The sequence below is a fragment of the Mesocricetus auratus genome, unplaced genomic scaffold (genome assembly GCF_017639785.1).
Source record: "Mesocricetus auratus isolate SY011 unplaced genomic scaffold, BCM_Maur_2.0 Super-Scaffold_6723, whole genome shotgun sequence".
NCBI classification, from domain to species: domain Eukaryota; kingdom Metazoa; phylum Chordata; class Mammalia; order Rodentia; family Cricetidae; genus Mesocricetus; species Mesocricetus auratus.
This window is the reverse complement of record NW_024429183.1, coordinates 14,055,313-14,082,931: the sequence shown is the minus strand read 5'-3', so window position 1 is coordinate 14,082,931 and position 27,619 is coordinate 14,055,313. Positions and strand designations below refer to the sequence as shown.

The following is a 27,619-nucleotide window of genomic DNA, read 5'->3' as shown; positions in this document are numbered from 1 at the left end:
CATTTTGCCCAATTTTATACTTTAAAAAACCTTTTCACAGTAAAAAGTCAGCATGTATTTTGGCTCAGAGTATCTCTATTTTTTTTCCTGTGGAAGGAATAAAAATTATATTTAAAAAAAGGGAGGAGGAGAGCTGGAGAGGTGGCTCAGCTGATTTCTAGGACATGGTAGAAGAAGAGAACTGACTCCTGCAAGTTGTCCTCTGACCTCCATATGTGTGCCATGCGTGTGCCTGCACTCCCGCCCCATGCACAGGCACAAGCTAAATAAAAGCAACAAAAATGGAAAGAAAAAAGAAAACAAAAGGGCATGATGGGTCAAGCAAGAATGCCCTTATTTGGGAACATGTATTGGATCAAGATACATTCTGTACATGTATGAAATTGTAAACACACAAACACATAGGGAATGATATTTCAGAATGGAGCAGCTCTTCAGGGGTCCCCAGTCCACCTGCATTTCGGAATCACTAGTTATAAATTGCAAGTTCCCATGAGCTGCTCAAGTTCAGTGGTTCTCTGGAAGACTCAGTAGAAGTGGGGAAAGTACTGTAGGATGACTGGATATTAAGGATGCAAACCAGAGTTGCAACTGATGAGAAGCAGGGCAAGGTCTGGGAGGATCTCCATTCCAGGCTTCTGTGCCTTTTGTCTGTGGACTATCACGCCTGTTCCCCTCCAACCACATTGAAGTAAGTAAGTGTTTTATCAACTAGGAAGCTTTTCCGAGCTTCTACAGAACCTTGTTGGGGCTTTGTACAAAAGGGTTGGTTGAGTAGATCAGTGTCCACATGACTAACCCAGTATCTGGCCCCTTTGGTTCACCATCTGGGTCAGGTTGGCCTAGAATCCCAACTCTTTAATCACATGGTTGGTTGTTCTGATGGCAGGGTCCCATCCTGAGTCACTTTCTCAACATAAACTCAGATTATCTAAGGGGCCTGTCCATAACAAAGACTCTCCTAGGAATCTGCCTTCTAGGAACCAGGGACAAGGCCAGCCTTGTTCTTTGTGACACAACTGTGATGTGTAACAAAGTATATTTCAAGGGATGGTATAGAAGATATAATAAAATATGGGCATTTAAAACAACCATTTAGGGTCCATGGAGTGAATTGACATATGAAGTGCTTTCAGTTATTTCTGCATAAATTATTTTAGCAAATTATCAGCAAATAGCAAATACAGTTTTCTTTAAAAAAAAAAAAAAGATTTGGCCGGGCGGTGGTGGCGCACGCCTTTAATCCCAGCACTCGGGAGGCAGTCAGGCGGATCTCTGTGAGTTCGAGGCCAGGCTGGACCGACAGCCTCCAAAACATACAGAGAAACCCTGTCTCATAAAACCAAAAAAAAATAAAAAAATAATAAAAAAGATTGGTTGGTTTTGTAATGAAATAGACACAAGTTTAAATGGACTGTCATTGTGTTCTAGTTGTGACACTTTGAACTTCTTGTGACACTTTGAACTTCTTGTGACACTTCTGAAAAAGTCGTGGCTTTGTAATACTTTGCAATACCAGAGATACCTTTAGCATAGCATGAGGTAGGAATTATCCTTTCTAGTGTGATTGGAATTATTTTCTGTATTGTCAGTTGCTGTTTGCAGATTTTTATCATGAGAAGTGACTGGGGGTTCAGTTGTAGTCTGAATTCAGCGCTGTGCTTTGTTGAAGTCTTTTAGTGAGTGTGTTACTTCTTACATGGGATTTTCATAGTGTGTGCTTCTGCTTCCCACAGTCAACTAGAGCTCCGTATTTGTTTGTTGTTTTAGAAACAGGTTCTTCCTGTGTATTCCAGGCTTGCTTGGAACCCATGATCCTCTTGCCTCTACCTGGGTTGTAGGGATTGTCTGGGACTGTAGATGGGATTGCAGTTTATAACAACCTGTCTGTGTAGAACTCATTTTGGATTGGGGAGGGAGCAGTGTTGGGGATTGGACCCAGGGGTCCTACTCTTGCCACTAAGTCATGTTTTTAACCCCTAACTAGAACTCTTAGGAAATATATTTACTGAAAGGTGCACTTCTCTTACATAAGTCTTAATTGGAGCACTGTTTAGAATGACTAAATCACAGAAACACTATTGGCATCAATGCCTGCCTTGCTAACTGGTGTTGTTACTGTGCTAACTTACATGCTAACTTGCATGTTCAAGTTTATAGGGATCAGTTGTTTCACTGTCCCTTCAGAGGAGTGATAGAAGTGGTTCAGGTGCTGATCGTAACTTTTTGTATCCATTCACCACAGCTGTTTTCTGGCATATAATTTCTCTTCGATTTGTGAAAGATTTAACAAATAGCTAGTTACCAGCCTGCTAAACTTTTGAAACTTTGGAACAACAACAACAAAAAAATTGAGCTGGTAGGCATATTACCTCCTTTCATTCCCCCATATTCTCTACCCTTTAAGGCAAATGAATCTAAAGAGTAAATGGGATTAGTCTTTCACTTTGCTCATTTTGGCACTTTCTAAGATATTACTTGTTTACTAATTTATGTTCTGTTAATGACAGCAGATGTGGAGGTTCTTTTAATTCTTTCATGTAACCTGGGAAAATGCTTTTGTTCAGTGGGAATGATATATAAGGAGGGTTTCCCAAATCCGCAAAGCTTTTATTTGGACTGGTTATTTGATCATGCAAAGTACATCAGAATTAGAATGTTTCCATTTCACTCTCTTTTCTAGAGAAAATAGGAAAATTGAGCAAGTGAGAGAGTTAGCTTTAAAGTATAGTTACAGGAGTCAGCAAGATGGCTCAGTGGTAAAGGCGTTTGCCCCACAAGCCTGACAGCCTGCATTTGATTCCTAGATATAGTGGTGGAAGGAGAGACCCAGACTCTTGAAACCATCTCTACATGTGTACTCCCTCCAAAACAATGAAATGGGTTAATTATGAATATGAAATCATCCTGTAGAATTTTGGTATTGAAATACAATGAACTCTGAATCCTGGAAGGAGTAGTGTTAAGGGAGAATATACATTATATTTGGAAAATGTCTTAACTTAGCTATTTAAATTTAAGTTGTAAGAGAATGATACTGATCATATGGCCCAAGTTGATTTCTACAGGTGTGCTCTATGCCTGTGACAAGTGATATTGTCATTATTGAGCATCTTGATGTATTAAGATTCTTCATCCTATTTGGACCACATCTACCAATGTGAATTCTCATTGGTCTCATTCAGAGGGACAATATAGAGCAAGTCTGATCCATTTGACAGGATGCTGTAAGTTCTCCTTAAACACTTTAAATTACGTTTATTCATTCTGTGTACTGTGTGTTCTCACACATGTGTAGATCAGAGGGCAACCTCAGGAGTTAATTTTCTCCTTCCATCTTTACGTCCTGGCAAGTGCCTTTTGCTGTTGAGCCATGCTATTGGCCCTATAAGTTCTTAAAACTTGTCTGATCTTTGAATTAGTTGTCTAGCCAATCTAACCAAATCAGGGAGGAGGAGGAGGAGGAGGAGGAGGAGGAGGAGGAGGAGGAGGAGGAGGAGGAGGAGGAGGAGGAGGAGGAGGAGGAGGAGGAGGAGGAGGAGGAGGAGGAGGAGGAGGAGGAGGAGGAGGAGGAGGAGGAGGAGGAGGAGGAGGAGGAGGAGGAGGAGGAGGAGGAGGAGGAGGAGGAGGAGGAGGAGGAGGAGGAGAAGAAATGAAAGGAAGGAAAAGAAACAAGTATTGAAAATCAGGGGGGAAATGTGTAGGGAGGAAAATAGCACCTACCCAATGTTGCAATGTTGACCTCTGTCTGGCTTCTGCACATACACACACACTTTTATTTATTTATTTTTTAGTTTTTCAGACAGGTTTCTCTGTATAGCCCTGGAACTTACAGATCTGCATGCCTCTGTCTCTGGAGTGCATATTAAAGGCATATGCAACCATCCCTAGCTAAAATACTTCTTTTAAATAAAAATTCTGCATTAGGTTGGGAAAATACTGACTATTGTCACGGACCTTGGTGAGTTTTGATTTTCTTTGGCTAAGAGTTAATTGATACTTTTACTCTGAAAAACTGCTTTTCTTAAAATCCCAGCAGTTGGGAGATGTAGACAGCAGGGCCACTGCAAGCTTGATATGAATCTGGGTTAATAGTGAGTACCATGCCAGCCAGTACTACATGGCAAGGTCTTGTCTCAGAAAACTACACTATGTAAATAAATAATAATTAAAGCTCAATACCTCTGTGTCTTCATGGGTTGTATCCTTGCCCGCTTTTAGTAGTAGTAGTAGTTTATTCTGAGTTTATCTTACAGTTTCTGGATATCAGAGGATTATATTGAGCTGGACATGGCAGCACATTCCAGTACTTTGGAGCCTGAGGCAGAACTGTCAGGAGTTCTAGGCTAGTATGTGTATAACAGCAAACACAACAAAAAAACTAAGCTGAGCAGCAGGAAGGCAAAGCCAGGTGTTGGTTTATTTGTGGTGTGCTTTGTACAGCAGTTTAGATTCCTCTCTTTAGTTCTTATTTTGATGCAGGTGTTTGTATGCACCTTTTGTAGTGATTACTGTTTTCGTCTAGTTTTTACTTAAATCTTGTTGTCTCAGCATTTTATAGTTATTCAAATATAAAAGACCGACCTTAATATCTTTTGTCCCTACAGAGAAATATATTTTTTCTTTACTTGTTTTTATTATTATTATCATCATCATCATCATCATCATCATCATTATTTTATTCATTGTCTCACTTTGTAGCCCTAACTGTCTTGGAACTCATTATGTAGACCAGGCTAGTCTGAACTCACAGATCTGCCTGACTCTGTCTCCTGAGAGCTGGGACTAAAAGTGTGCACCACTATACCTGGCTATCTTCGTTGAGGTTTCTATTGCTGTGAAGAGACACCATGACCATATTAACTCTTATAAAGAAAAGCATTTAATTGGGGTTGACCTACAGTTGAGAGGTTACTCCATTGTCATCATGGTTGGGAGGATGGTGGCATGCAGGCAGACATGGTTCTGGAAAGCTTACTGAGAGTTCTACTTCTGAAATCGGTAGGCAGCAGGGAGAGAGAGAAATGGGCTTGACTTAAGCTTCTCACACCTCAAAGCATACCCACAGTGACACACTTCCTCCAACAAGGCTACATCTACTCCAACAAGATCACACCTCCTAATAGCGCCATTCCGCATGAGCCTGTGGTGCCATTTTCATTCAAACCAGCATGCTGGCTTTCTTATTTTTTCTAATTAGTGTAACTTCTAAGTGCTCTTTAAGACCTTTTGAAGGTACATAGACTTTGATGTAGTGCTTGTTTATTGGTTGTTTCAAGCAGAAGAGGTGCTCTATTTTAAATCTAATTAAAATGTAATGCCAATGGTAATTTTTTGATATTTATTTATTTGCATGCATGCCTGTGTGTATGTTTGTGTGTGTTGTGGACACGTGTGTGCCATTGTGGGCATGTGGAGGTCAGAGGGCAACTTGTAGGAGTCGATTTTCTCCTCCCACCCTGTGGGTTCTGGGGAGGGAACTTGTCTTTACCTGTTGAACCATCTGAATGACCTCAGTCCTAAGTTGTTTTTGAACTACAGTTGTCAGTATGTTAGGGGACACATGTGCAAAATATTTTGCTAAAAATTTTACATGTTATGTAGTTCTTGTTGTAAGAAAGGTAGTCTTAGTAGCAACCTTATGAACTCGATTTTCATTCTCATTATGCCAGTAAGGAATTTAATACAGGAAGATTAAATAAGCAGGGGCAAGCAGAACTGAGCCTGCAGCCCAGACATTCTGACTTTTTGAGCCTGCATCTTTAGCTAGTACATCTATTACTATATGCTTTTTGATAAAAAGAGTTATTAGAAGATCTGTTTGCTATTGAGACTGCTGAAACCCCTTCAGTACACATAGACAGTAGTCATTTTTTCCTTCTATATTTTCAAAGTATCTTAAATCTGATTTAAAATGCAAAATCACTAGGAGCTTTTAATCTGGGCCTTGTAGTAGAATGGTTTGGGGAGGGTTATTACACCATTCATTCCTAGCTGTTTTGAGAATATCTTCTGTAAAGGCAATGGAGACATATGGTACCTAGAGCAGAGTAGGCAATACCGTCTACATCTGTGTTTGTGTGTATAGCTTATTTGAAATTAGTTATGGCCAAGTACAAATCTTTAAAAGTACACATTTTTGTTTTTGTTGTTTCTGTCTTTAGGTTTAAGTCAGAAGTGTTCAGAGGACCCCAGGAGCATTCTGAGAGTCTCTCCCATGCCAGTTTTTTTGAGTCAGGGTCTCATAGCTCAGTTGACCTCAAACTCTTAATCCTCCTGTCTTACCATCGTGCTGGGATTTTTTTAAAAAAAGATTTTATACAGTGTTCTACCCACATGTTTGCCTGCAGGCTGGAAGAGGGCACATGGTTGTGAGCCACCAAGTGGTTGCTGGGAATTGAACTCATGACCTCTGGAAGAGCAGCCAGTAAGTACTCTTAACACCTGAGCCGTCTCTCCAGTCCCAGTGCTGGGATTTTGAGGCAGCAGACTTGCTTCTGAGATTCTCTGAAAAGGTTTGTGAGGTTGAAACCACTCTATAAGATAGTGTTTGTAAGGATGCAGTGGCACTTTCCAGAACCTCCATGGCATGCTCTCTCAGCATGTCTATAATCCCAGCACTTGGGAGGCAGAGTCAGGAGAATCAGAAGTTCAAAGTCATCCTCAGCTACATTCTGAGTTCTAGGCCAGCCTGGCCTAAATGAGACCCTTTCTCAAGAAATCTGAAAAAAAAATACGCAAAAATGAAAAGCAATGATTGTCACTCGTTTTACTAAACTTTATTTTTGAAAACATATCTTAAGTAATGTATGTTATTATATAATGGGTATAATAATTGCTTTATGATAAATCTTTGGAAATTCTTAATTTTAATTCTGAATTCAGATATGTATATATGGTCAGTAGTCAGTGTATGTAAACAGAAGCTTTATTATTATTATTATTATTATTTTTGATCCTCACACTGTAAAAAGGAGTCATTATGTTGAAAAGTACTTGTTCAGATTAGTTGTATAATATTAAAACAGATCTTGGGCTAGGTAGATGACCTCGTAGGCAAGAGTGCTTTCTCTACAATCTTGACCATCTAAACTTGAATTCCTCCTATGCACATGAAAATCTGGGTGTGTAGCTACTTCCTGTAGTCTCAGCATTGGGAGATAGAAGCAGGTGGGTCCAAAGAGCTTGCTGACCAGCCCACCTAGCACAAGGGCAGTCAGCGAGAGGTTGTCTCGAGGGAGCAGGTGGAGCAATAAGGAAGACACTTGCTGTCCTCCACTGGGTCTGTGCACATGCAGACTCATGTAATGCATACACACCCTCAGTAGTGCTTGATCTAGGAGTAAAAATCTAGAGCTGAGGAAATGAACAGTTTTTATTACTTACCATGTATCATGTTTTCAATTGTATAAGCAGGAGACTGGAACCCACAGAACGGCCTCTCCAGATTGTTTACGATTACTTGTCCAGGCTAGGATTTGAAGATCCTGTGCGTATACAGGAGGAGGCTACAAACACTGACCTCAGCTGCATGATTCGATTTTACGGTGGTAAGGATTTATCAGTAGCTTTGTGAGCATGTTAACTACTTTAAACTGATTATTTGTATCTTTATTCTCTGTTTGCTAGAAGTATTTGATATGAAAAGTTATTTTTAGATCAGTTAAATGTAGCTAGAAACAACAAAAAGTCAGGGATTTAAGGAAGATCTTTAAAAAGTAGCAATATGTTTTGGCTGTGGTGGCGCACGCCTTTAATCTCAGCATTTGGGAAGCAGAGGCAGGTGGATTTCTGAGTTCAAGGCCAGCTTGCTCTACAGAGTGAGTTCCAGGACAGCCAGGGTTACACAGAGAAATCCTGTCTTGAAAAGTAGACAGGAAAAAAAAAGCAAAATATTAGTAAAACTGTCTTTCCTTTTAATGTTTATTTTTTCAGACTTACTGCAACTATTTTTTATAGCATTGCCAGGTTATGCTTTATTTACGATATTAAAGATTTATTTGTGTGTGTGTGTGTATACGTACATGTGTCTGTGGTGCCTTAGTGATCAGGAAAAGTGTTGGATAGGCAATTTTGTGTTTTTTTTTAACAAACTGAAGTAGTGTATTCCTTTCAGTTAATTGAAAAAAGGAAGTTACAAACAGTATTCACAGAGTAGGAAAGCAATCCATATAGGTACATATTCTTGAGAGACATGAGAGTGGATGAGTGAATGAGTAAGTGCCAGAAGAGAGAAATGCAAATAAAATCCTTTGGTGGTTTGTGGAGGGACAATAGTTGATAGCTTGAAGTAAACTCTGAGAAAAATTAGGACCAATTTGAAGATTAAACCATCTATTGATACAAAACTCACTTTTGAAAACCCAGACTGAGGGCTGGAGAAATGGGCAGAGGCTAAGGGCGTGTGCTGTTTTCACAGAGGACTTAACTGTGGTTAGCAGCACATGTGTACAGCTCCAGGGAATCTGTCATCCTCTGTAGCCCTTGTGGGCACGGTACTCAAATACACATACCCAGATACATACAATGAAATTAAGAAAAAAAAGACAAAAATCTCCCAGTTGAAATGATAGCATGCCCCTTAATTGACTGGGATTGAACTGGGTTCTTCGTGCAGTCAGTGTTTTTATTCCAGAATGAAAGCAGAACCTTAAAATGCCTTAGAATTTCTTTCTTTTCTTTTTCATTTACTTTTTATTATTCTTTGTGTCTTTCACATTCTGCTTCCAATCCCACCCCAGTATAAAACAAAATTAAAAAAAAAAAGACAGGGAAAAAAAGAAAGAAAAGAAAAAGGGAAAAAGGCGAAAAATCTCGTGGAAGCTGTAGTGTGACACAGTGAGTCTCACAGTAAACCCCTTTATCTATATATTTTTTATTTTTAAAATTGGCTATATAACAAATTGCCTCAAAACATAATAATGCCTAATGTATATTTTGTAGTTTCTCTGGGGTGGAAATATAGGAGCAGTTTTAGCTGGATGGCTCAAGTTTGAGTCTCATAAGACAGTCATCTGGTGCTTGATTCACTTTTTTAAACTTATTTTTATTTTACATGTATGTACATGTGCCATCTGTATGCCTGGTGCCCTGTGAGTCTATTAGAGGCAGTAGGAACCCCTAGATTTGGAGTTACAGATGATAGTGAGTTACCTGAACAGCAACTTGAGTCATCTTTCCAACCCAATTTACTTAAAATTTTTTGTATTACATTTATGTATGTATGTATGAATGTTTGTGCATGTGTACACTTGATGCACACATGCAGGTATGCATGGTGTTCATGGGGAGGTCAAAGGTCAACCTGTGAGAGACAGTTTTTTTCCTGCCACCTTATGGGTCTTGGGGATTGAACTCAGGTTGCAGACAGCTTTATCCTCAGGTTGTCTCCCCAGCCTGAGGATTAACTGTTTAGTGTGGCTTAAAGGCTGTGGTTAGAGCCTTGGTTCCTTACTGACCATTGTTGGACACTTTAGTTTCTTGTTGTGTACACTTTCCATGGACTGCTTAATTGTGCCTACATTATGGTGAAACATGACTCCCACCTACACCATGTATACACACACGCAGGCCTCAGTATCCTTTTTGACAAATTAACATCACTTTTACCATTTTCTGTTTATTGAGGCTGGAGAGATAGCTTATCTGTTAAGAATGCATACTGCTCTTCTAGAGGACAGGTTCCAATTACCCATGCCAGGTAAATCAAAACCACCTGTAACTAACTCCAGCGCAGGGTATCAGATACCCTCCTCTGGCCTCTGGGTACCTATACTCACTGCACACACACACACACACACACACACACACACACTCACACATATACACACACACACACTCACACACGCAAGCACGAACACACACATATAATTTTAAAAAGAGAGAGAAATGGGGGCTGGAATGTCTTAGTGGTTAAGAGCACTGGCTGCTCTTCCAAAGGACCCAGGTTCAATTCCCAGCACCCAAAGGGCAGCTTACAACCATCACAACTCCAATTCCAGGAATTCAATACTCACACAGACCTGCATGCAGACAGAACACCAATACATACAAAATAAAGGATAATAATCAATAAAAAATGAAATCTTAAAAAAAAGCAAAAAGCAAAAAAACAACCAAAAGCTGGGTCATTAACCACAGCCTGCATTACAGAAGGGGCAGGGGAAGGGAATTAGTTCCACCTTTGAAGGAAAGAGTGTCAGAGAATGTAGACCGTATCATAAGACTATCAAGAAAAGAATGTGTCCTTTTCTCAGTTCCTGACTCCAAAGACATGCACAGTAAACAGAAAGAGAGGAAACGTCTTAAGTGTTATCTGTGAGCAAAGTGCTAAGTAATGAGCTTTAAATACTTCATGGTAAAGTTGTTGGTTGAGTCAGCTTACATAGAGTACAGTCATTGAGGCCAAGGTCCTGAGGGCCTAAGTTCAAACCAGTTAACCTTCTTGTGTTCCCTAGCTGCAAAGATAGCCAGTACAAAGGCTGTGGAATAGTTAAGGAGATAGCTCATGGTAGAGTGCTTGCCTAGCTTGTGGGGAGCCCTGGGTTTTATTCCCAGTACTGTGGGGGTAGGTAGGGGTGGCAGCTTGGGAATAAATACATTTTTCATCACTGAAGTTGAGTGGCTGGCGTGATCAGCCATGAGGATTAGAAGTACATGAATTTATCCCTTTATATGAGAAGAAATGGAATCTCAAGGATGTGATTTGCTAGAGACGTTACCATTGTAGATGAACAGCACAGGATGCCTTTCTTCACTATGGCATCTGCCTACTTTCATATAAAGAACATAAATGCAAGTGAGAAGCCATACACAAGAACCCTGATTAGTTCCTGCTGTTGTGATGTGACACCTGTCAGAAGGGACGATGAGTGCCACTTCTATGTCTTCTTCTGCTCCTTAGTGCTGTGCTCCTCTTCTGAGGGCTAGGATGACAATAATCAGAACAGTATTTGAAGTCAGACGTCAAAAGTGGCAGGTTTCCCATCATCCTGACTTTCTGAATAACAGTATTGATCTCTGGCTACCCAGAACGCCCAGCTAAGCAGAGTTAGATGTTACATTTGAGCCATTGTATTCTGTTTGTTGCAGTAATTTAACCTGTATTTGTATAGGATTTATGCATTATAAATGACAAAAACTATAGAGAACCAGGAGATGACTGTTAGGGAGAGAGACTGACTTCTAGAGTGCAGGAGGAAAACACTAGTCATAGGAGTAGAAGTTTTGAATCATTTCAGACAAACATTTTGAAGTTTGACTAAATGTTCCTGAATTACACAAATGTGTTACCATTACTCACTTTGTTCAGCAGAGACTGAGAGTGCCTGTTTTTTCTGTATCTTTCAATATCAAGTAACATTGTTAAAAATTAATCTTTTCATCAAATTGCAGAAGGCATACTGCTTCCTTCGGGTTAATTTGCACATCTGAAACTTGTTTGTTAAAATTATAGAGTCCTGGGGCTGGAGAGCTGGCTCAGTAGTTAAGAGTGGACTCTGCTCTTGGAGAGCTCCAGAGTTCAGCACCCACTCGCAGGTGGCTCACAGCTGCTGCTTCTAGGGAGAACTGATACCTCTAATCTCTGCAGCCATGTTTGTCCATGTGCATGCGCATATGAGCACATATACGATTTCAAAAATAATAAAAATAAACTTTAAAATGTAGAAGTGGTCTCTAGGAAAACACCCCACTGCACTAATGTATTGCTTTTGCATTCTCTATTTTTACTTATTTTATATGCATTTTTTATATTTATGATTATTGCGTTCAAATTTACCTTTCAGAAAATCATGTTTAATTACACAAATAAAATATAAATATGTCATTATCTGTATTTAATTTTTTCGCATTTAGTTCCCAAGCTCATCAACTGTTTTATCAATAGTCTGTATTGTCAGTTTAGTATGTATCTCTTCGTTTTAGTGTTGGTAAACACCTAGCCGTGAATGTTGAGCAGGTAGTAGAAGCTTAGGAAATGTAGATTTGTGAAGACCGAACTCCCTGAGGAGTGGGAATTAGAATGTATGCTGAGGGACTGGCTTACAGTAGAGGTGGTCATCCAATAAGTCTGCAGTTCACAGTTTTTTGAGTCTCTAGAATATCTGACCCATTTCTTCGTATTACATATGCAGAGATGCTTGAGTAGGTGGGTAAAGTGGTGCCTCAGGGCCCATGGTTAATCAGATGGTAATCCCTGGAGAGCTCTGTTTACCCTGTGTATCACCTCTTATTTCTGCTGCTTCCCTCAGTCACTTATTTTTATTTTGATTGATTGATCGTGTGTGTGTGTGTGTGTGTGTGTGTGTGTGTGTGTGTATGTGTGTGTGTGTGTGTGAGGGGGAGGTGGGGAGGAGAGGAGAGTGCACACGTGGTTTGTGCAGGCACATGTTTTCTGTAGCACAGATCTGGAGGCCGGAGAACAACTTGTGGGAGTTGGTTCTGTCCTTCCATTGTGGGGTTGGGAGGTTGAATGTAGGCACTTTTGCCAGCTGAGCCATGTTACCAGGCTCTTAGCCCCCATTATTTCTGTGTTTGATGCTTGTCTTTTGTCAGTGCCTGGGCAAAGAGCTCTTGTGCCTCAATGTTGTGGTTTGCTTGCTGTATCTCAGTCTTATGAACACAATGGGAAGGAGGGTGCTTGAACAAGGAGAAGCTGCTGCGTGCTCTGCTTTGCCTCCATGCTGGGAGCCTGGGAGCAGTCAGTTGAAGTACCACCTATAAGCTTTCCTTGCAAGGGCCAGAGAGGTGGAAGATTGTATACAAAGTTAGAGAGTTCTTGTATATGTTGCTTTCTTCATCCTAAAATAATGACTATCCTTTATTCCATGTATCTTTTGTACTCCCATTATGCTTAGTACTTTATGCTATTTTACTTTTTTTTTTTTTAGAAAGAATACTCTGGAAGGTAGGTTAATAAAATCTAAAACTGCACAGGCTGATAGAATGTCAACTTTGTGAGGGAAGTAAGCTCAGTGGCCAGGTGATCGAAGGGAGTGGCATCGCTTGCACTCAGGCTCCAGTGTGTGTGACCCCAAAGCCCATGAGTTGACTCCTTGCCATGTGAAAGGCGGCTGTTTGGAGAAGGGTTAACAGTGACATCCGAGGTGAAGTCTTCGTGTGTAGGCCAAAATTCACAAGCGCTTCCACGGTGTAAGTGCAGTGGTAGATGTTATTTTAGGAGATCTTATTTTGTGAGACCCATATTGCTTCTTTCCCATGTCTGTAAATAGGGCTACTGAATGTTGGCACATGCGTTTCCCTTTTCTCTTCCAGTGCCACGCTGCTTTAATGGTGCATTCTGAAGTCTGCTTTCTTTTCAGAAAAACCATGCCAGATGGATCATCTGGATAGAATCCTACTGTCTGGCATCTATAACGTACGCAAAGGAAAAACCCAGCTGCACAAATGGGCAGAACGCCTAGTTGTTCTCTGTGGTACCTGCCTTATTGTTTCCTCAGTGAAGGATTGTCAGACTGGAAAGATGCACATTTTGCCTCTGGTTGGGGGAAAGGTAAGATTCACAAATTTTAAATATTAGCTTGGTCACTAAAAAATGTTAAGGGTGGGTTGTGAAGGCCCAGTTGGTAAAGGAGGAACTGGAAGATTTCAGTTTGATCCTCAGAACTTTTGTTTAAGAAAAAAACAAGCAAACAACAACAAGAACCCCTAAGTGTCGTGGTGCATGCTTGTAATCTCAGTTCTGAAGAAACAATGATTGGCAGATTCCTCGGGCTGTTGCCTTGTCAATCTAGCTCACTTGTAAATTTTCAGATAAATCAGAGACCCCGTTTCAACAGACAAGGTGGACTTCTCTCAAGAAATGACTGACTCCCAGGTGGTTCTCTGGCCTCCACATGTAACATGTACCTGTATACATGAACACACACACACATACACACACAGAGAACTAGGGCTATAGTTCAGTGATATAATGCTTACTTATCACTTGTGAGTCCCTGAGTTTAGTTCCCAGCATTTGGGGAAATAAAGGAAAGGAAAGAAAAGAAAATACTCTGCCTGATTTTTCACAGAAGCCAGTAGGAACATCATGAAGGGTTATATCAGAGACTCTTGGGAGGTTCCAGGGCTCTCCATCCCCCAAGTGTGGTAGAATTGTCTGCTCCATAGCTAGGAATGAGATTCTATTGCTGATAATACCAGGATGTTGTTACCAGGATGCTACATAGAAGTTGCCTTTGGGAACTGGAATTAGCTGCCAAGATAGATAGCCTCACCAAGATAGATTCTTTCAAGCTTCATCGTTTTGAAACAGAGTTGGTGAGCCTCAACTCAGCAGCCAGGGAATCGTGACATATCTGTATCTGTTCTAGAAAAGTTCATTTGCTGGTTAGACAAACAGAGTGGCAGGTGACCATAGATAGATTAATATTTATAGGAAGCTAGATATAATTTTTTTTTCTGCTTTGAAGCTTGACTAGCATAACCAGTGTGAACTGAAGAGGATTCACTGACAAAATGACCTTGAACAGTCATACTCTGAAATATGCAATTGGTCTAGATGCACGGCAAGATAGATATAATATTGTATTAAAAAGACAGATGATATGGGCTGGAGATATGGCTCAATGGGCAGAAGTGTTTGCTGCCAAGTCCCAGAAAACACCATAATGTTAATGATGCTACCCATAAACTCAATTAAAACAAGCAAACTAACAAAAAACTCCTTTCAGATTGAGGTGGAAATAAATGGATACATTGAAAAACCTTGAAAATAAGTATGCTTAAGATTTTCTGAGACAATAGAACAACAAAAGTTCTGAAATCAGAATCCTGTGGAGGATTCAGTAAAAGCCTTTGGAATGGAAATATGATTTCTGAAACATAAAGATACTTGACTGGAGACATGGCCCAGTGGTTAAATGCATTGGTTTTCTTAAAGAGGACCCAGGTTCAATTCCAAGCACCCACATGGCAGTTACATCCATCTGTAACCTCAATTCCAGGAAGTTATGTGCTTTCTTCTCGTCCATGTGGGCCTAGCACATTTGAAGACACACAATACATACACATTAATAAAATTGAAAACTAAAATAAAAAAATTTGCAATGGAATACTTCACAAAGTTTATACAATCATTCATAGTTAAATACTAAGAAAGTCTTGTGAATTACTCATAAGAAATAGAAGTTAAAGTCACTATTTCTAAATAATTGTGTTAATTTAGTATTATATAAATTGACATTATAGTTTTTAATATGTGCAACTTTGGAAATTATTAACACTTAATGGTGAGAAGTTCCTTTTATCATTTTGTAGTAGGGTTTATTGCTACAAAGCTTTCTCCATTAGTCTTTTTGTTGGAGACAGAGTCTTATTATATATTCCTGGAAGGCTTGGAACTCCCAGAGATCTGCCTTCCTCTGCCTCCAGTGCTGGGCTGGGCTTAAAGGTCTTTACCAGCATACCTGGCAAAGTCTTTTTTTTTTTTTTTTTTTTGAAGGGTGAGTTGTACAGAGGTATAATTTAATATATCTAAAATTCACTTAAGTTATTTTTCCCTTTCATTTTTATTTCATGTGGATGGGTGTTTTGTCTGTCTGTCTGTGTATATACCACATGTGTACTTGGTGCTCGATGCCCTTCAAGGCCAGAGAAGGCATCAGATCCGTGGGACTGGGCTGTGAGCTACCGAACATGTATGTTAGAATCAGAACTTTTGCTCTCTGCAATAGCAGCAAGTATTCTTAACCACTGAGTCATCTCTCCAGTTCCCCACAGTAAAATATTTAAAAGATGATTCTAGACTATTATCTGTTCATTTCAATGAAATGCTTTGTTTTGACACCAACTTCTATAGTTGTACTGATTTCTTACCGATCAACAATGATTGTGTTGTGAATACCACAATTGAATGTTACAAAATTTTTAATTTTAGTGAATCTTTACAGTGTGCTTCTTTTTTGCCTTAAGTATTTTTTGTTTCTGTCACTTGGTTCTATCTTTAGTAACCACTAGAATGTATTGATTTGCAAGTATAACTTGTAAATTTGTAGCTGGTCTGCCAAGATTCAGAAGCAATGTCATCCAAAACGAGATGCTTCCAAAGATAGAAGTGGTTCCGTGGTGATAGGAAGAGTGTATCTTTAGCAAATCTGAGTAAGTTGAGTTGTTGCAGTTTAGGGAAAAGTAGCCCAGGCTGACCTGGAATTCTCTATCCTTCTGCATCTGCCTCCTGGGTGCTGGGATTAGAGGCGTGTGCCCCCACATCCAGCCGTTGTTGTAGTTTGATTTACCTCTCCACAGTGGCAGTTGATGTTGATTGTCATTTTGTGTTCTTGTTGGCTATTTGTATATATTCCTTGGAGAAATGTCTGCTCAGATTCTCTGTCATTTTAAAAGTATGTCTTTTTACTGCTTTCTGATAGTTCTGATTTTCTCTTCCTCTTCTTCAGATAGAAGACGTGAAGCGCCGGCAGCACTCCCTTGCTTTCAGTTCAGCTGGAGCCCAAGCTCAGACCTATCATGTCAGCTTTGAGACTTTGGCTGAGTACCAGAGATGGCAACGGCAGGCGTCTAAGGTTGGAAGCTCTGATAGGAGAGGAGACTATAGCCACAAGTGACCATTCTTAACATCACACCTTTCTTAGTGCACAGTGACCACAATAATGGAATTTCACTGGGTCTTTACTTATACTCTCCTAGTAGAAAATGGTGTCAAAAGGTTTTCAGGTTCATTTTCCTCTGTACCATCTCTATGAGGTAGGCCATAGACAGAATTAAGACATAATGGAATTTGACCTTTAAAGGAATTGAGACATGAGACTTACATTGCTTCCCACTTGTCACAGTAGTTTCTGATTGGCATATATATTCTCTAGCTTGTAGCCCCATGCTTCTTGGTCTGCACATTTTTAAAGCAGCTTTGATGAACCACTGAAAAGGTGAGCTTCTCTATGGGATGTGACTTGTCACAGATCCCTCTTCTGGTATGTTGAGGATAGTTGACATATCAGCGTAGCTCTGCTTAGTTAGCCATTAAAGATGCAACACTAAAGTGCACTGCAATTCCAGACCCTGGATTCTTTGTGGCAAGCAGTTTGCAGAACATGCCACAGTGTGATGGCATGTCTCAGGACACAAGTGATCTTCGTGAGGTGTTTTAAAACACATTGTAGCCATATTTGTTATTGTAGCATTACAGATTTTAAAGACTTCAGTTTTACTGTTTTTTGTTGCTGTGTTGCATCAGCTAAAAAGTCAGTTGTAACTTTCATTCTTCTGCCCCTTTAAAGAGAAGTTACTGTTTCTTGGCCATCTTTGGCATACTCAGCAGTGTGCTGTGTATATAGCTGCTTTATTTTATGCTTACAGTAGAAGAAGAAACTTTGTGAGTAAGCAGCAGAGACATGTGGCTATGAAAGTCATTTCGTCCCACACGGTCTCTTATTAAAGCTTATCTATTTTGAATCATCTTAACATTGCTTCTGGAATGAAATGTTAAAATTTTAATCCCTTGCAGAGACATGGACTTTTTCCTCCCTCCCTCCCTCCCTCCCTCCCTCCCTCCCTCCCTCCCTCCCTCCCTCCCTCCCTCCCTCCCTCCCTCCCTCCCTCCCCTCTCCTTCTTGTAAAGACAGGGTCTCGCTTATATCATATTGGTTGGTCTAAAACTTATTTGCAGCTTAGATTGGTCCTCTTGCTTCAACTTCCCAAGTGCTAGAATTATAAGCATGTACCCACTCAGGGTTTGGTTTTCTTTTTTTTCCGTCTCTAGGTAGGTTGGCCTTAAATCTCCCTGTGTAGCCAAGGCTGGCTTTGATTCTCTGACCATCCTGCTTCCACCTCTCCAGTGCTAGAATTACAGGCCTTACAGGCCTATGCCTTTTTTTTTTTTTTAAAGCAGCTTATGGTTTTAGGGAAAAGTAAAAATGAACCAGTTTTATAACTGAATAATAGAATCTCTACTCCCCCCCTTCCTAGTTTATAGTCAGCACCTTTTGTGTAAATGCCGTTCTGGCCTATGATGGGTGACAGCACCCAGTAGCTCAGGAGGCGTCTCTTGCCCTTCTTCAGGTGGTGTCCCAGCGGATCAGCACTGTGGACCTCTCATGTTACAGCCTTGAGGAGGTTCCTGAGCATCTCTTCTACAGTCAAGATATCACCTACCTCAACCTGCGACACAACTTCATGCAATTAGAAAGACCAGGGGGCCTCGACACACTCCACAAGTATGTAGAGGGTGGCTTTCCAGACTAGTATGTTGAAAATCAATTATAATCAGTATCTTAGTGGTTCACACTTTTAAGTTGACAAGTTGATAGGATTAATCCATTTCTCATTTCTGTAACAGAGTAAACAGAGGCTGGGTAATGCTTAAAGAGAAGAGGTTTAAATGTAAAATCAGACAGTCCCTTTGCTACAGCATATCATGGCGGATGGTGGGAGCCCACATGAGAGGGGGAGGTAGGAGAGCAAGGCAGGGAGCCAGAGATATTCAGTGGCCAATGCTTGCTTTCTTATAACAACTGATTTTCTTGGGAACTAATTCAACTGTGTAATCCTTTTCCAGGGCAGACTGTTCAGTGACTTAATTTCATCTTCCTCCTCTTTTTTGTTTGTTTGTTTGTTTGTTTATTTTGGTGATGTTGGGGATTGAATCCAGGACCCTGTGTGTGTTAGGCAAATGTTCTGAGTTATATACCCTTAGCCTTCACCTCTTACAGATCTACCACTTCTTGGTCCTGACACACGGTGGCCAAGCTTTCAACACATGAACATTTGAGGGATGAACCATGTCCAAATTGGCACTTTCTATCATATTATAGTTTGTAAATTTCCACTCCTTTTTGAAGAAACAGTATGAATCTCCCTCATTATTCTCCCTATAAAACAGGAGGTTGATGGAATGTTCTGTTTCAAAGACTGCAACAAATTGCCATTGATTTTGATAATATTTTTTTCTGGTTTGTTTTTGAGACAGCATTTCAATATGGAGTTCAGGCCGGCCCAGAGCTATGTAGACCAGACTGATCCTGAACTCACAGAGATCCACCTGCCTCAGCTTTCTGAGTCCTGAGGTCAAAGGCATGTGCCACTATGCCAGGCTTGAGACAGTCTATGTTGTTGGTAAAGCGTGATCTTCATTGATGATAAAGCATGGTCTGAGGCTGTAGTAGATTGAGAGACTCAGTAGATGAACAGTTTTTTAATCAAAGTTTCTAATTTAAATGGCTTCAAGCAGACAGGCCTGATTCAAGAATTCTGGAGTATACTTTATCTTATCTTTGTACCTGCTCTTACCAACTCTCCAGTCTTGTCAGCTATTAAATCTTTCTCTTCTGATAATGGATCATCTCTACAGGACTATGATCCATATGTTTTTCTGTCTTCTTTGTTAGAATATATTCTACCTTCCTACTGTCCCCACATCTCACCCAGTATTTTTACCTAAAAATGGGTAGCATGAGAAACCATCCTGGGCTTTATTAAGTGACCCTGTCTCAAGAAACTACACAAGACACAAAAAGTGGATGCCCATGAATAATGACAAGATGTGACTGTGGGCTTCTGCTGGGGAGGGGAAAAATTGAAAACAGAGCCAAGTGTTTTACATTACATTGTGAACAAAAAATAATTCACACTAAAATGGCATGGTTTACACACTCATGTTAATAACATATTTCTTACAACCCTAGTATAATCTTCGGAAAACATTGGTATTTAAATTCTAATCTTTTACAGGTAAAAGTATATACTTAGTAATGATACAGATGTTTGACTCATATTTGTGGAGTAAATTAAGCTGTGATTAAGGAAATCAGTCTTTAGCATTTCTTTCTGAGTTGCCCCTATGCTAGAATTGATCCAGTTAGAAAGTTTGGGCAGAGATTCAGAAGTCAAAGGAGTAATAAGTAATGAGAGTCAGGTCCCCTAGAGGTCAGACATTGAAATTTGGAAGAGAAGAGCCTTAGAGTTAGGTCCTATGGGCTCCATTCTCAAAGCAGGAGAATGATGCCCTTAGCTTATCATCATATTTGTGTATGATATAAAACATAATGTTCCATGCACCTATTTATAGCCACACTCTCTTGAGGCAAGATAATGTAGAAACTTTTACTCTGTGAACAAATGACACCAACACAGGATTCTTGTGATCAAAGCACTTTACCATACAAGGCTGTCACACATTCTGTCAAGCTCATCTGGTCCAGTTTTTCAAGTGGCATTTGAGCCACTATAATTTCAGTGTAAAAACAGTTGCTTATAATGTACTGTGCATTTTTTAGCTATTGTGGTATCTGAATAGATTAACTTTGTATATTACATGTAGATATTTAATAAAACAAGATTAAGTGTATTAAATGTGACTTGATAGAAAGGAACTATAGCAGCAAGGGCTCCCATGTAGATTTTTTGCCTCATTAGGGGAACTCTCTTGACTGGGTTTCATTGATAGCATAGACTATGTTTTAACCACTTTACTGTCTTCCGTGTCCACACAATACTTGGTAAATGAAAACATGTTTTTAGAACAAATTATATGGTGCACATTTTATTAGATAATTTTTTATTAGATAATTTTTCTGGATGTGGTGGCACATGTCTGTAATCCTATCACTTTGCAAATGGTGGCAACATTTTGAGTTTGAGGCCAACCTATGCTACATCGTGAGGTCTAGGACAGTCTTGGCTATATAGAAGGACCCTGTTTCCAACAGTAATAACAAAATAGTCAGTAAACAAAATAGTATCATCAGAGTCCATTGATGGTCTGTAAAGATAAAGGGCACACTTGATGAGGGTATAGGTAACTATTTATTGTGGAAAGTACAAGAGAAAACTGGCAACCAAGGTGAGTCTGTAGCTTTCGCTCTCGGACTGGAAGCCCAAAAGAGAACTTGGGAAAGAGCTTGCATCTCTTCTGCATTGCCTTTTATTGCCCAAAGTGGGCGTGTCCAGCGGTAAGGTCACCTAAGATCTCTTTCTACAATGGTCCCTGACTTATAATGGGTGTCTTAGTTACTCAAACCATCACAATGGGTTTGTGGAAATATAGTTTGTATTTGTGCCTTTGTATTTTAGATTTTCTCAACTGAAGGGCCTGAACTTGTCCCATAATAAGCTTGGATTGTTTCCTGTGTTACTGTGTGAGATTTCTACCCTGACTGAACTCAATCTTTCTTGTAATGGATTTCATGACTTGCCAAGTCAGATTGGCAATCTAATAAAGTAAGTGTTGGCTTTTCCTCGATTCTCCTTTCTTTTGCAGGGGACCATCTCTGGTCTTAGGATGCAGGCAGTACTTTGAACTTTCGCAGTGAGAAAAGTCACATCCTTACCAGGATTCTATTCAGCAATGGCTCTTGATGCCAGAGGTGACTATGCTGCCAAGCAGTGACCTGTTCACTCCATTTCAGCAGCAGTGGCCCTGGCTCTTGGGTGTCTCAAGACCCATCCTTAGAAGTTTTGCCTAAGTCTCTGTTAACTCCCCATGGGCCGAGAGTGGGAGAGTGTTGCTATGTTTGGATTGTTAATAAGTAGTGGCATGCCCCCTTTGTTGACTCTGTCTGTCTGTGTGAGCTGTTCCACAATCCAGACTTGTTTGTTTTCCACAGTCTTCAAACCCTTTGCCTCGATGGCAATGTTCTCACTGCTCTACCTGATGAATTGGGAAACCTGCAGCAGCTTTCTTCTCTGGGAATTTCCTTCAACAATTTTAGTCAAATCCCTGAGGTTTTGGAGAAACTCACCATGTTAGATAAAGTGGTTATGGCGGGAAACCGTCTGGAAGTCCTGAACTTAGGGGTGCTGACCAGGATGAGCCACGCTAAGCATGTGGATCTAAGGTGAGAACTTGCTTATTGCTAGCCTTGCTGTGATGGACCTTGATGTCTTCTCCTCATAAAGACTTCTGTAAAACATTAGGATCTTAGAGCAGTGTAAACATAGGCATTTTCAGATATGTAGTAAAACTTACTATTTACTCAGTAACAGACAGATTACGGACCTGGTGGGTTTGTCAGTGATGAAGACTTAAATTGCTAAGGATTGTCTGATTTACTCTTTAGCAGTATTTTATGAGAATTTCCTTTTCCTTGAACCTTTATCCAGATTGGAGTTCATTAGTCTTTTTTTTTTTTTTGCAGTAGAAGGTAGAGCATAATATTTCATTGTTTTAATGAACATTTGTTTATGAGTGATGAACATCTTTTTATATGGAGATTAGTGGTTTCTAGTTTTCTATAAATTTGACCATTTTTCTGTTGAGTTGCTTTTTTTTTCTTGATAACATCGTATTGTAATTGAAATATTCATGGCTTTACTACTAAGATCTTCTTACAAGTTTTGTTTTATAGTGACAATCTTTTCCTAAAGGAAGTTGGTAAATGGCTATGTCTTCTATCAATTCAGGAAGCCGATAGTGAGCCCTGTAAAGACAGACAGGGGCTTAGCATATAGGAGAAGAACAGGCTGAAGCAAGTACTGAAATTCTTAAGTTCAGTAAAAAGAGGAAAGGGTCATTCTCCTATGTTTATATACTTACAATAGAAATTATTTTTCTGTTTCTGAATATTAAGGATGAACCACTTGAAAACTGTGATTATTGACAATCTGGAGGGAAATAAACACATTACTCACATGGATTTGCGGGACAATCAGTTGACTGATTTGGACCTTAGCTCCTTATGCAGCTTGGAACAGCTGCATTGTGAGCGGAACCAGCTGAGGGAGTTGACACTCAGTGGCTTTTCCCTTCGAACCCTCTACGCCAATTGGAACAGTGAGTTCTCTATCCAATCTCCTGTTTTTGCTCTTTCAACTCTAGACTGAGTCTTCTAAGAAGATGGCGTCTGTGGTCCCGCAAAACTACTCTGCAGAATGGAGCTGTGACCTCTTGTGCTTCTTTTAACTTAGCCATTACCCTTGAAGCAATGGGGATACATGTATATCTGTGTCTATACACACATACATACATACATGGCAGGGTACTAAAATTCATTGTATGAGCACAGTAAGATACATTTTGCAGAATCATAGGGGCCGGGTAGGTAGATAAGCGTGTTCAAACCAGAGCATCTGTTATGAAGTAGGCATTGGTATCCTTACAGCCCAGGGGCTAAATCTGTCCTACCCCTCTTTTTTGCATAGTCTATAAAGAATGATTTCTAAATTTTTTATAAGTTGAGTAAAAAATTACAATAATAGTATTTGTGACATGAAAATTACATGAAATTCAAATTTTTATATTCATAAATCAAGTTCATGAGTATACATGCATAGGTTTACATTTGGTTTATTTATCACTGTTTTTATACTATGTTATAGTTATAGGAGTAAGATACTGTTGTGATCCACAGGCCTTAAAGTATTTCTTTTTTTTTTTTTTTGGTTTTTTGAGACAGGGTTTCTCTGTATTGTTTTGGAGGCTGTCCTGGAACTCGCTTTGTAGACCAGGATGGCCTCGAACTCACAGAGATCCGCCTGCCTCTGCCTCCCGAGTGCTGGGATTAAAGGCGTGCGCCACCAACGCCCGGCCCTAAAGTATTTCTTATAGACTTTTTTTTGTATGAGGTTGTTGAATCCCCCTCTGGAAGAACAGCCAATGCCATGTGGGTGCTGGGAATTTAACCCTGGTCCTCTGGAAGAACAGCCAATGCCATGTGGGTGCTGGGAATTTAACCCTGGTCCTCTGGAAGAACAGCCAGTGCCTTACCTGCTGAGCCATCTCTCCAGCCCCCTCTTTTAGCTTTTTAAGAAAAAGTTTCCCAGTCCCTTTTGGAGAAGCACATGCTGCTTTGGTTGTAGTGTGAGAAGACCCTGTTTCAGTAGTGTAGTGAGCACAAATGCCAGGAACAGACATGTTTGTGCTTTCCACAGTGTGACAATTGACATAGTAACAGCAAATCACAAGATTTAGTGGTTCCGTGACAGAAATCTGTCATATAACCTGCCTACATTGGTAGCCTGATTGAAATGAAGGCAAGTTCTTTTATTCAAGTCTTAATTACTGATACTAACTCTTATGTCATAGAATAGACATTAAATATAGCTATGTGTTCATGTGCATATATGTGGTTTGAAGGATAATATAAGTTTTAAAGAAGCTGCAGTGGAGTTCACGAGGTTTCAGAAGCTGGCAGAGAGTTGGGATGGGTAAGATAATGCACCTGAGGAGTGAGGGAGCTGCTGTAATTAGGCCTGACCTAAAAGCTGCAGAGTTCAGCTGCAAGGTGTAAGGTTGAATGGAACTATGGTCTGAGAGTAGGGAATAGATTAAGAACAGAAAACAGTATTTCAGGCAGGTCCAGCTCCAAACAAGCAAACAGGTGGACTGAACATGTAGTTGTAGACTACATCAAAAGCAAGGGATTGAGCTGGCTGATCTGAGGCTCAGGGAATAGTGGGGGAGACCTAAGTTCTACCTCCTCCCCCAACTATCAGATGGTAGGTTGGTAGGAAGATGGCCATGTCAAAGAAGTAGCTGAGCAAACTGTATGAACCTCAGTTCCCTGCTGGCATTTATCTCAGGGCTACTTCCACACAGAGTGACTATCACAGTGTTGTGTTATGGTGAAAGCATAGGACTCTTAAATCAATAATGGTGTATCTACACAGTAGATATTGTGTAATAGTGGAAATGAATGAACTAAAGCTTTGTATGGGTGCAAATAAGTCTTGGAAACAGGTTTTGACTAAGAAAGCAAAACTGCATGATCGTAGTATACTGTATAAGTTATACCAAAGCTTAAACATAGAAAACAGCACATTCTAGGTTAAAACTGTACTACAAATGATAACCATTCAGGGTAATGTTTAACCTCTTGGTGTTAAAGGAAAGTGTAAGGCAGATGTCAGTGTGTTAAGAGCTAGTGGTGAGGCTGGAAAACTGGTTTTCTTTTTCTTTGATTTTCTGTGTCTGAATATGTTATTAGCATAAAGGACATTTAGGGAGTTCAATTCTATTGTCTTTTATCATGTTATAGAGGCTTCACCCCTGCCGTAGATTAATTTCTTGAGTCAGAAGGTCCTATAGTTGAGCAGAGTAAATGAGCTTAACATAACCAAGCCTGATGACCTGAGTTCTAACCCTTGGACCCACAGGGTGGAAAGAACGAACCAGCTCCCACAAGTTGTCCTCTGGCCTTCACATGACACCCACATACAGACACAAACATACATGCATGCAGAGATACATAAAGAAGAACAAAACCTTTTGGGTGAAAGCTGGGTGTTGTGGCTGATGCCTATAATCCTCCAAGTACTTGGGAGGGTGAGGCAGGAAGGTCAAGAGTTCAAGGTTAGCCTGAACTACAAAGTCAAATTCTATTCCAGCCTATCTTTCCCTTTAGGAAAACCTAAAATAATAACAGCGACCAAATATATTGAGTGTTGACTGGCACTGTGTATTGATGCTGTGACCACCCTTGGAAATGTTCAGTGCAGCTACTAGAACTAACCATGTCTGGTATACCCAAGGTTCCTCTTGGCTTATATTCACTCTCTGTGCTTATATTAGTTCACATGTATATGGATAAGATATTCATAGTCATTCTAAATTGGAGAAGCTTTAAATGCCTAGCAGTCCTATGCTGGGTAGTCATGATGTATTTGCCACCAGGCAGCTGTCAGGGTCCTTATGTCCTACCACATAGAAACCATCTCTGGACAAGGAGGAGCTCGCTTCAAATGCTGCCCTTTAACTTTTGTACCCCATGGCATGGCAGTGAGTGGGGTAGCCAGGCTTAGTGGCTACAACTCTCACATAGATAGGCCTTTGGTAGAAGGCCCTTAGCCCTACAAATGAAGCGTTGCCTGGGAAGTCAGGATTCCTCAGCCTGTAGCAGCAGCTGGCATTATATCTTCTAGACAGGTCGAAATGCCTTGAGCAGCCGCTGTGACAGCTCCTAGACCTGGGGTGTCTGAAGACTTGACAGCTTTCTGGTATTCTTCCAGCAACCAGGGCCTGAAGTTGCTTTTGTTTGCCTCTGTATAGCCATTCCAATGAGGTCTCTACCCTCTTGTGCCTTCTCTGTACTTCCAATGGCACTTTTGTCCCTGGTCTGGCTGCTCCCCGCAGGACTATTCAGCCGTCTCTCTGGTCAGTGCAGCTTTTGCAGCTTAGTATCCTCTGTAGTTGTGGTCATGCTGTGTCAGCCGCCACTACGGCTCCACCGTCTCTGCTGCTGCTTTCTGTGTAACCAGATTAGCCTCTCCTGGTAAAGGAGGCAAGAAAAGATAACTTGAGAGAAGCCTTTTATTAGGGCTAAATGGTGTGGCTCCAAGCTGACTGATCAGGTGAGCAAACAGCTTGCTTATAGTTGTCATGCACTTTTCTCAAGGCTTCTGTGGTATGTTCATAAAGACAGGTGCTGGCCTACGGTTGTTTGGCTGGCTGATAATCATTTTTCATTTTGCTCCACACAGTCAGGGGCAGCAAGGGAGAGTTCAGCATCTGTCACCTAAGACACCAAATTGCTTTATCTCCCAGCATCCCTGCCTGTTTACAGGAAGATGAACAGCAGATCAATGCTTATAGTAAGAACTTAAATAACATCATCAACACTAGTAGTGATTTTTGCCAGATTTCACAGCATGTTAACAAAGTTTAACACCTTCTCAGTATCCTAGGGAGGATCAGGTGCCCCTGGTTGTTTCATATTCACAAAAAAAGAGCATTAAAAAAGATACAACCACATGCAGCAGTATGAGCAAATGCCACAAGCATAATGTGGATTAAATGAAGTCAGACCAAAGCATATACAGGAGAGAAAGAGAAGATCAGGAGTTCAAGGTCAGCCTCAGGTACATAGTGAGTTTAAGCCCAGCATGGGCTACATGAGATCTTGTCCCCAAATGAAACAAAATATAGGAAAGTATATGTGTGTCTGGGATTACAAATGTGCACCATCATGTTCCATTTATATAGTGCTTGGGATTAGAACCCAGGGCCTCCTGCGAGCTAAGTAAGCACTTGACCAACTGAGTTGCATCCCCAGCCATCTTGCACCCTTTTATTCCAGTGCTTGGGTAGGTAAGGCAAGAAGATTATGAGTTCACAGCCACCTGGGCTACCCAATAAGCTCCTGTGGGGGTGTGGTGTGGAGGAAAGTTCTGGTTTTATAAATGGCAAGTGTCTGCGGTATTTGGAGCCAGGATGACAAATGGCATCTTTGAAATAGTAGTGGCTAGAAAAGGAGGTAACGAAGTGCTCTGGGAGTTAGTAATGCCATGTTTGCTGATCTGAGTGTTGGTTCTACTAATGTGTTCCGGTTTACTGATCTATACACTTAAGATTGTTTCTGTATCTGTATTAGCCTTCTATTAAAGGTGAGATTATTTTCATCTTTAAATCCAGATATTGGGGCACAAGAGATTGCTCTGTGGCTAAGAGCTTGAAGTGATCTTGCAGAGGACCTGAGTTAGGTTCCTAGCACCCAAATGAGGCATCTCACAGTTGCCTATCAACTGTGGCTTCAGAGGGATCCAATATCTCTGCCCTCTGAGGGCTCCTGTGTGCTCATACCAACATACATACACAGAATAAAAAAGATTTTTTAAAATCCAGATATTTTTCAAGTTACAAACTAAGTGGCACTGTTAACATGGCAAATGCACAGGACCCTAAAGTCGGTAGTAGTAGTAGGCGTCAAATGGT

At 40.5% G+C, this 27,619-nt stretch overlaps 1 protein-coding gene across 1 annotated transcript in view; it reads left to right on the top strand.

Annotated features, from left to right (window-relative positions):
- Phlpp2 (PH domain and leucine rich repeat protein phosphatase 2) overlaps positions 1–27,619 on the top strand; it is a 67,617-nt gene that overhangs the window by 16,060 nt on the left and 23,938 nt on the right. Inside the window, exons 3-9 of the mRNA XM_005073033.4 lie at positions 7,417–7,550; positions 13,323–13,513; positions 16,416–16,541; positions 18,037–18,191; positions 21,046–21,192; positions 21,579–21,809; positions 22,542–22,744. Of these exons, the coding sequence (XP_005073090.1) occupies positions 7,417–7,550; positions 13,323–13,513; positions 16,416–16,541; positions 18,037–18,191; positions 21,046–21,192; positions 21,579–21,809; positions 22,542–22,744 (1,187 nt within the window). The remainder of the gene's footprint in view (positions 1–7,416; positions 7,551–13,322; positions 13,514–16,415; positions 16,542–18,036; positions 18,192–21,045; positions 21,193–21,578; positions 21,810–22,541; positions 22,745–27,619) is intronic.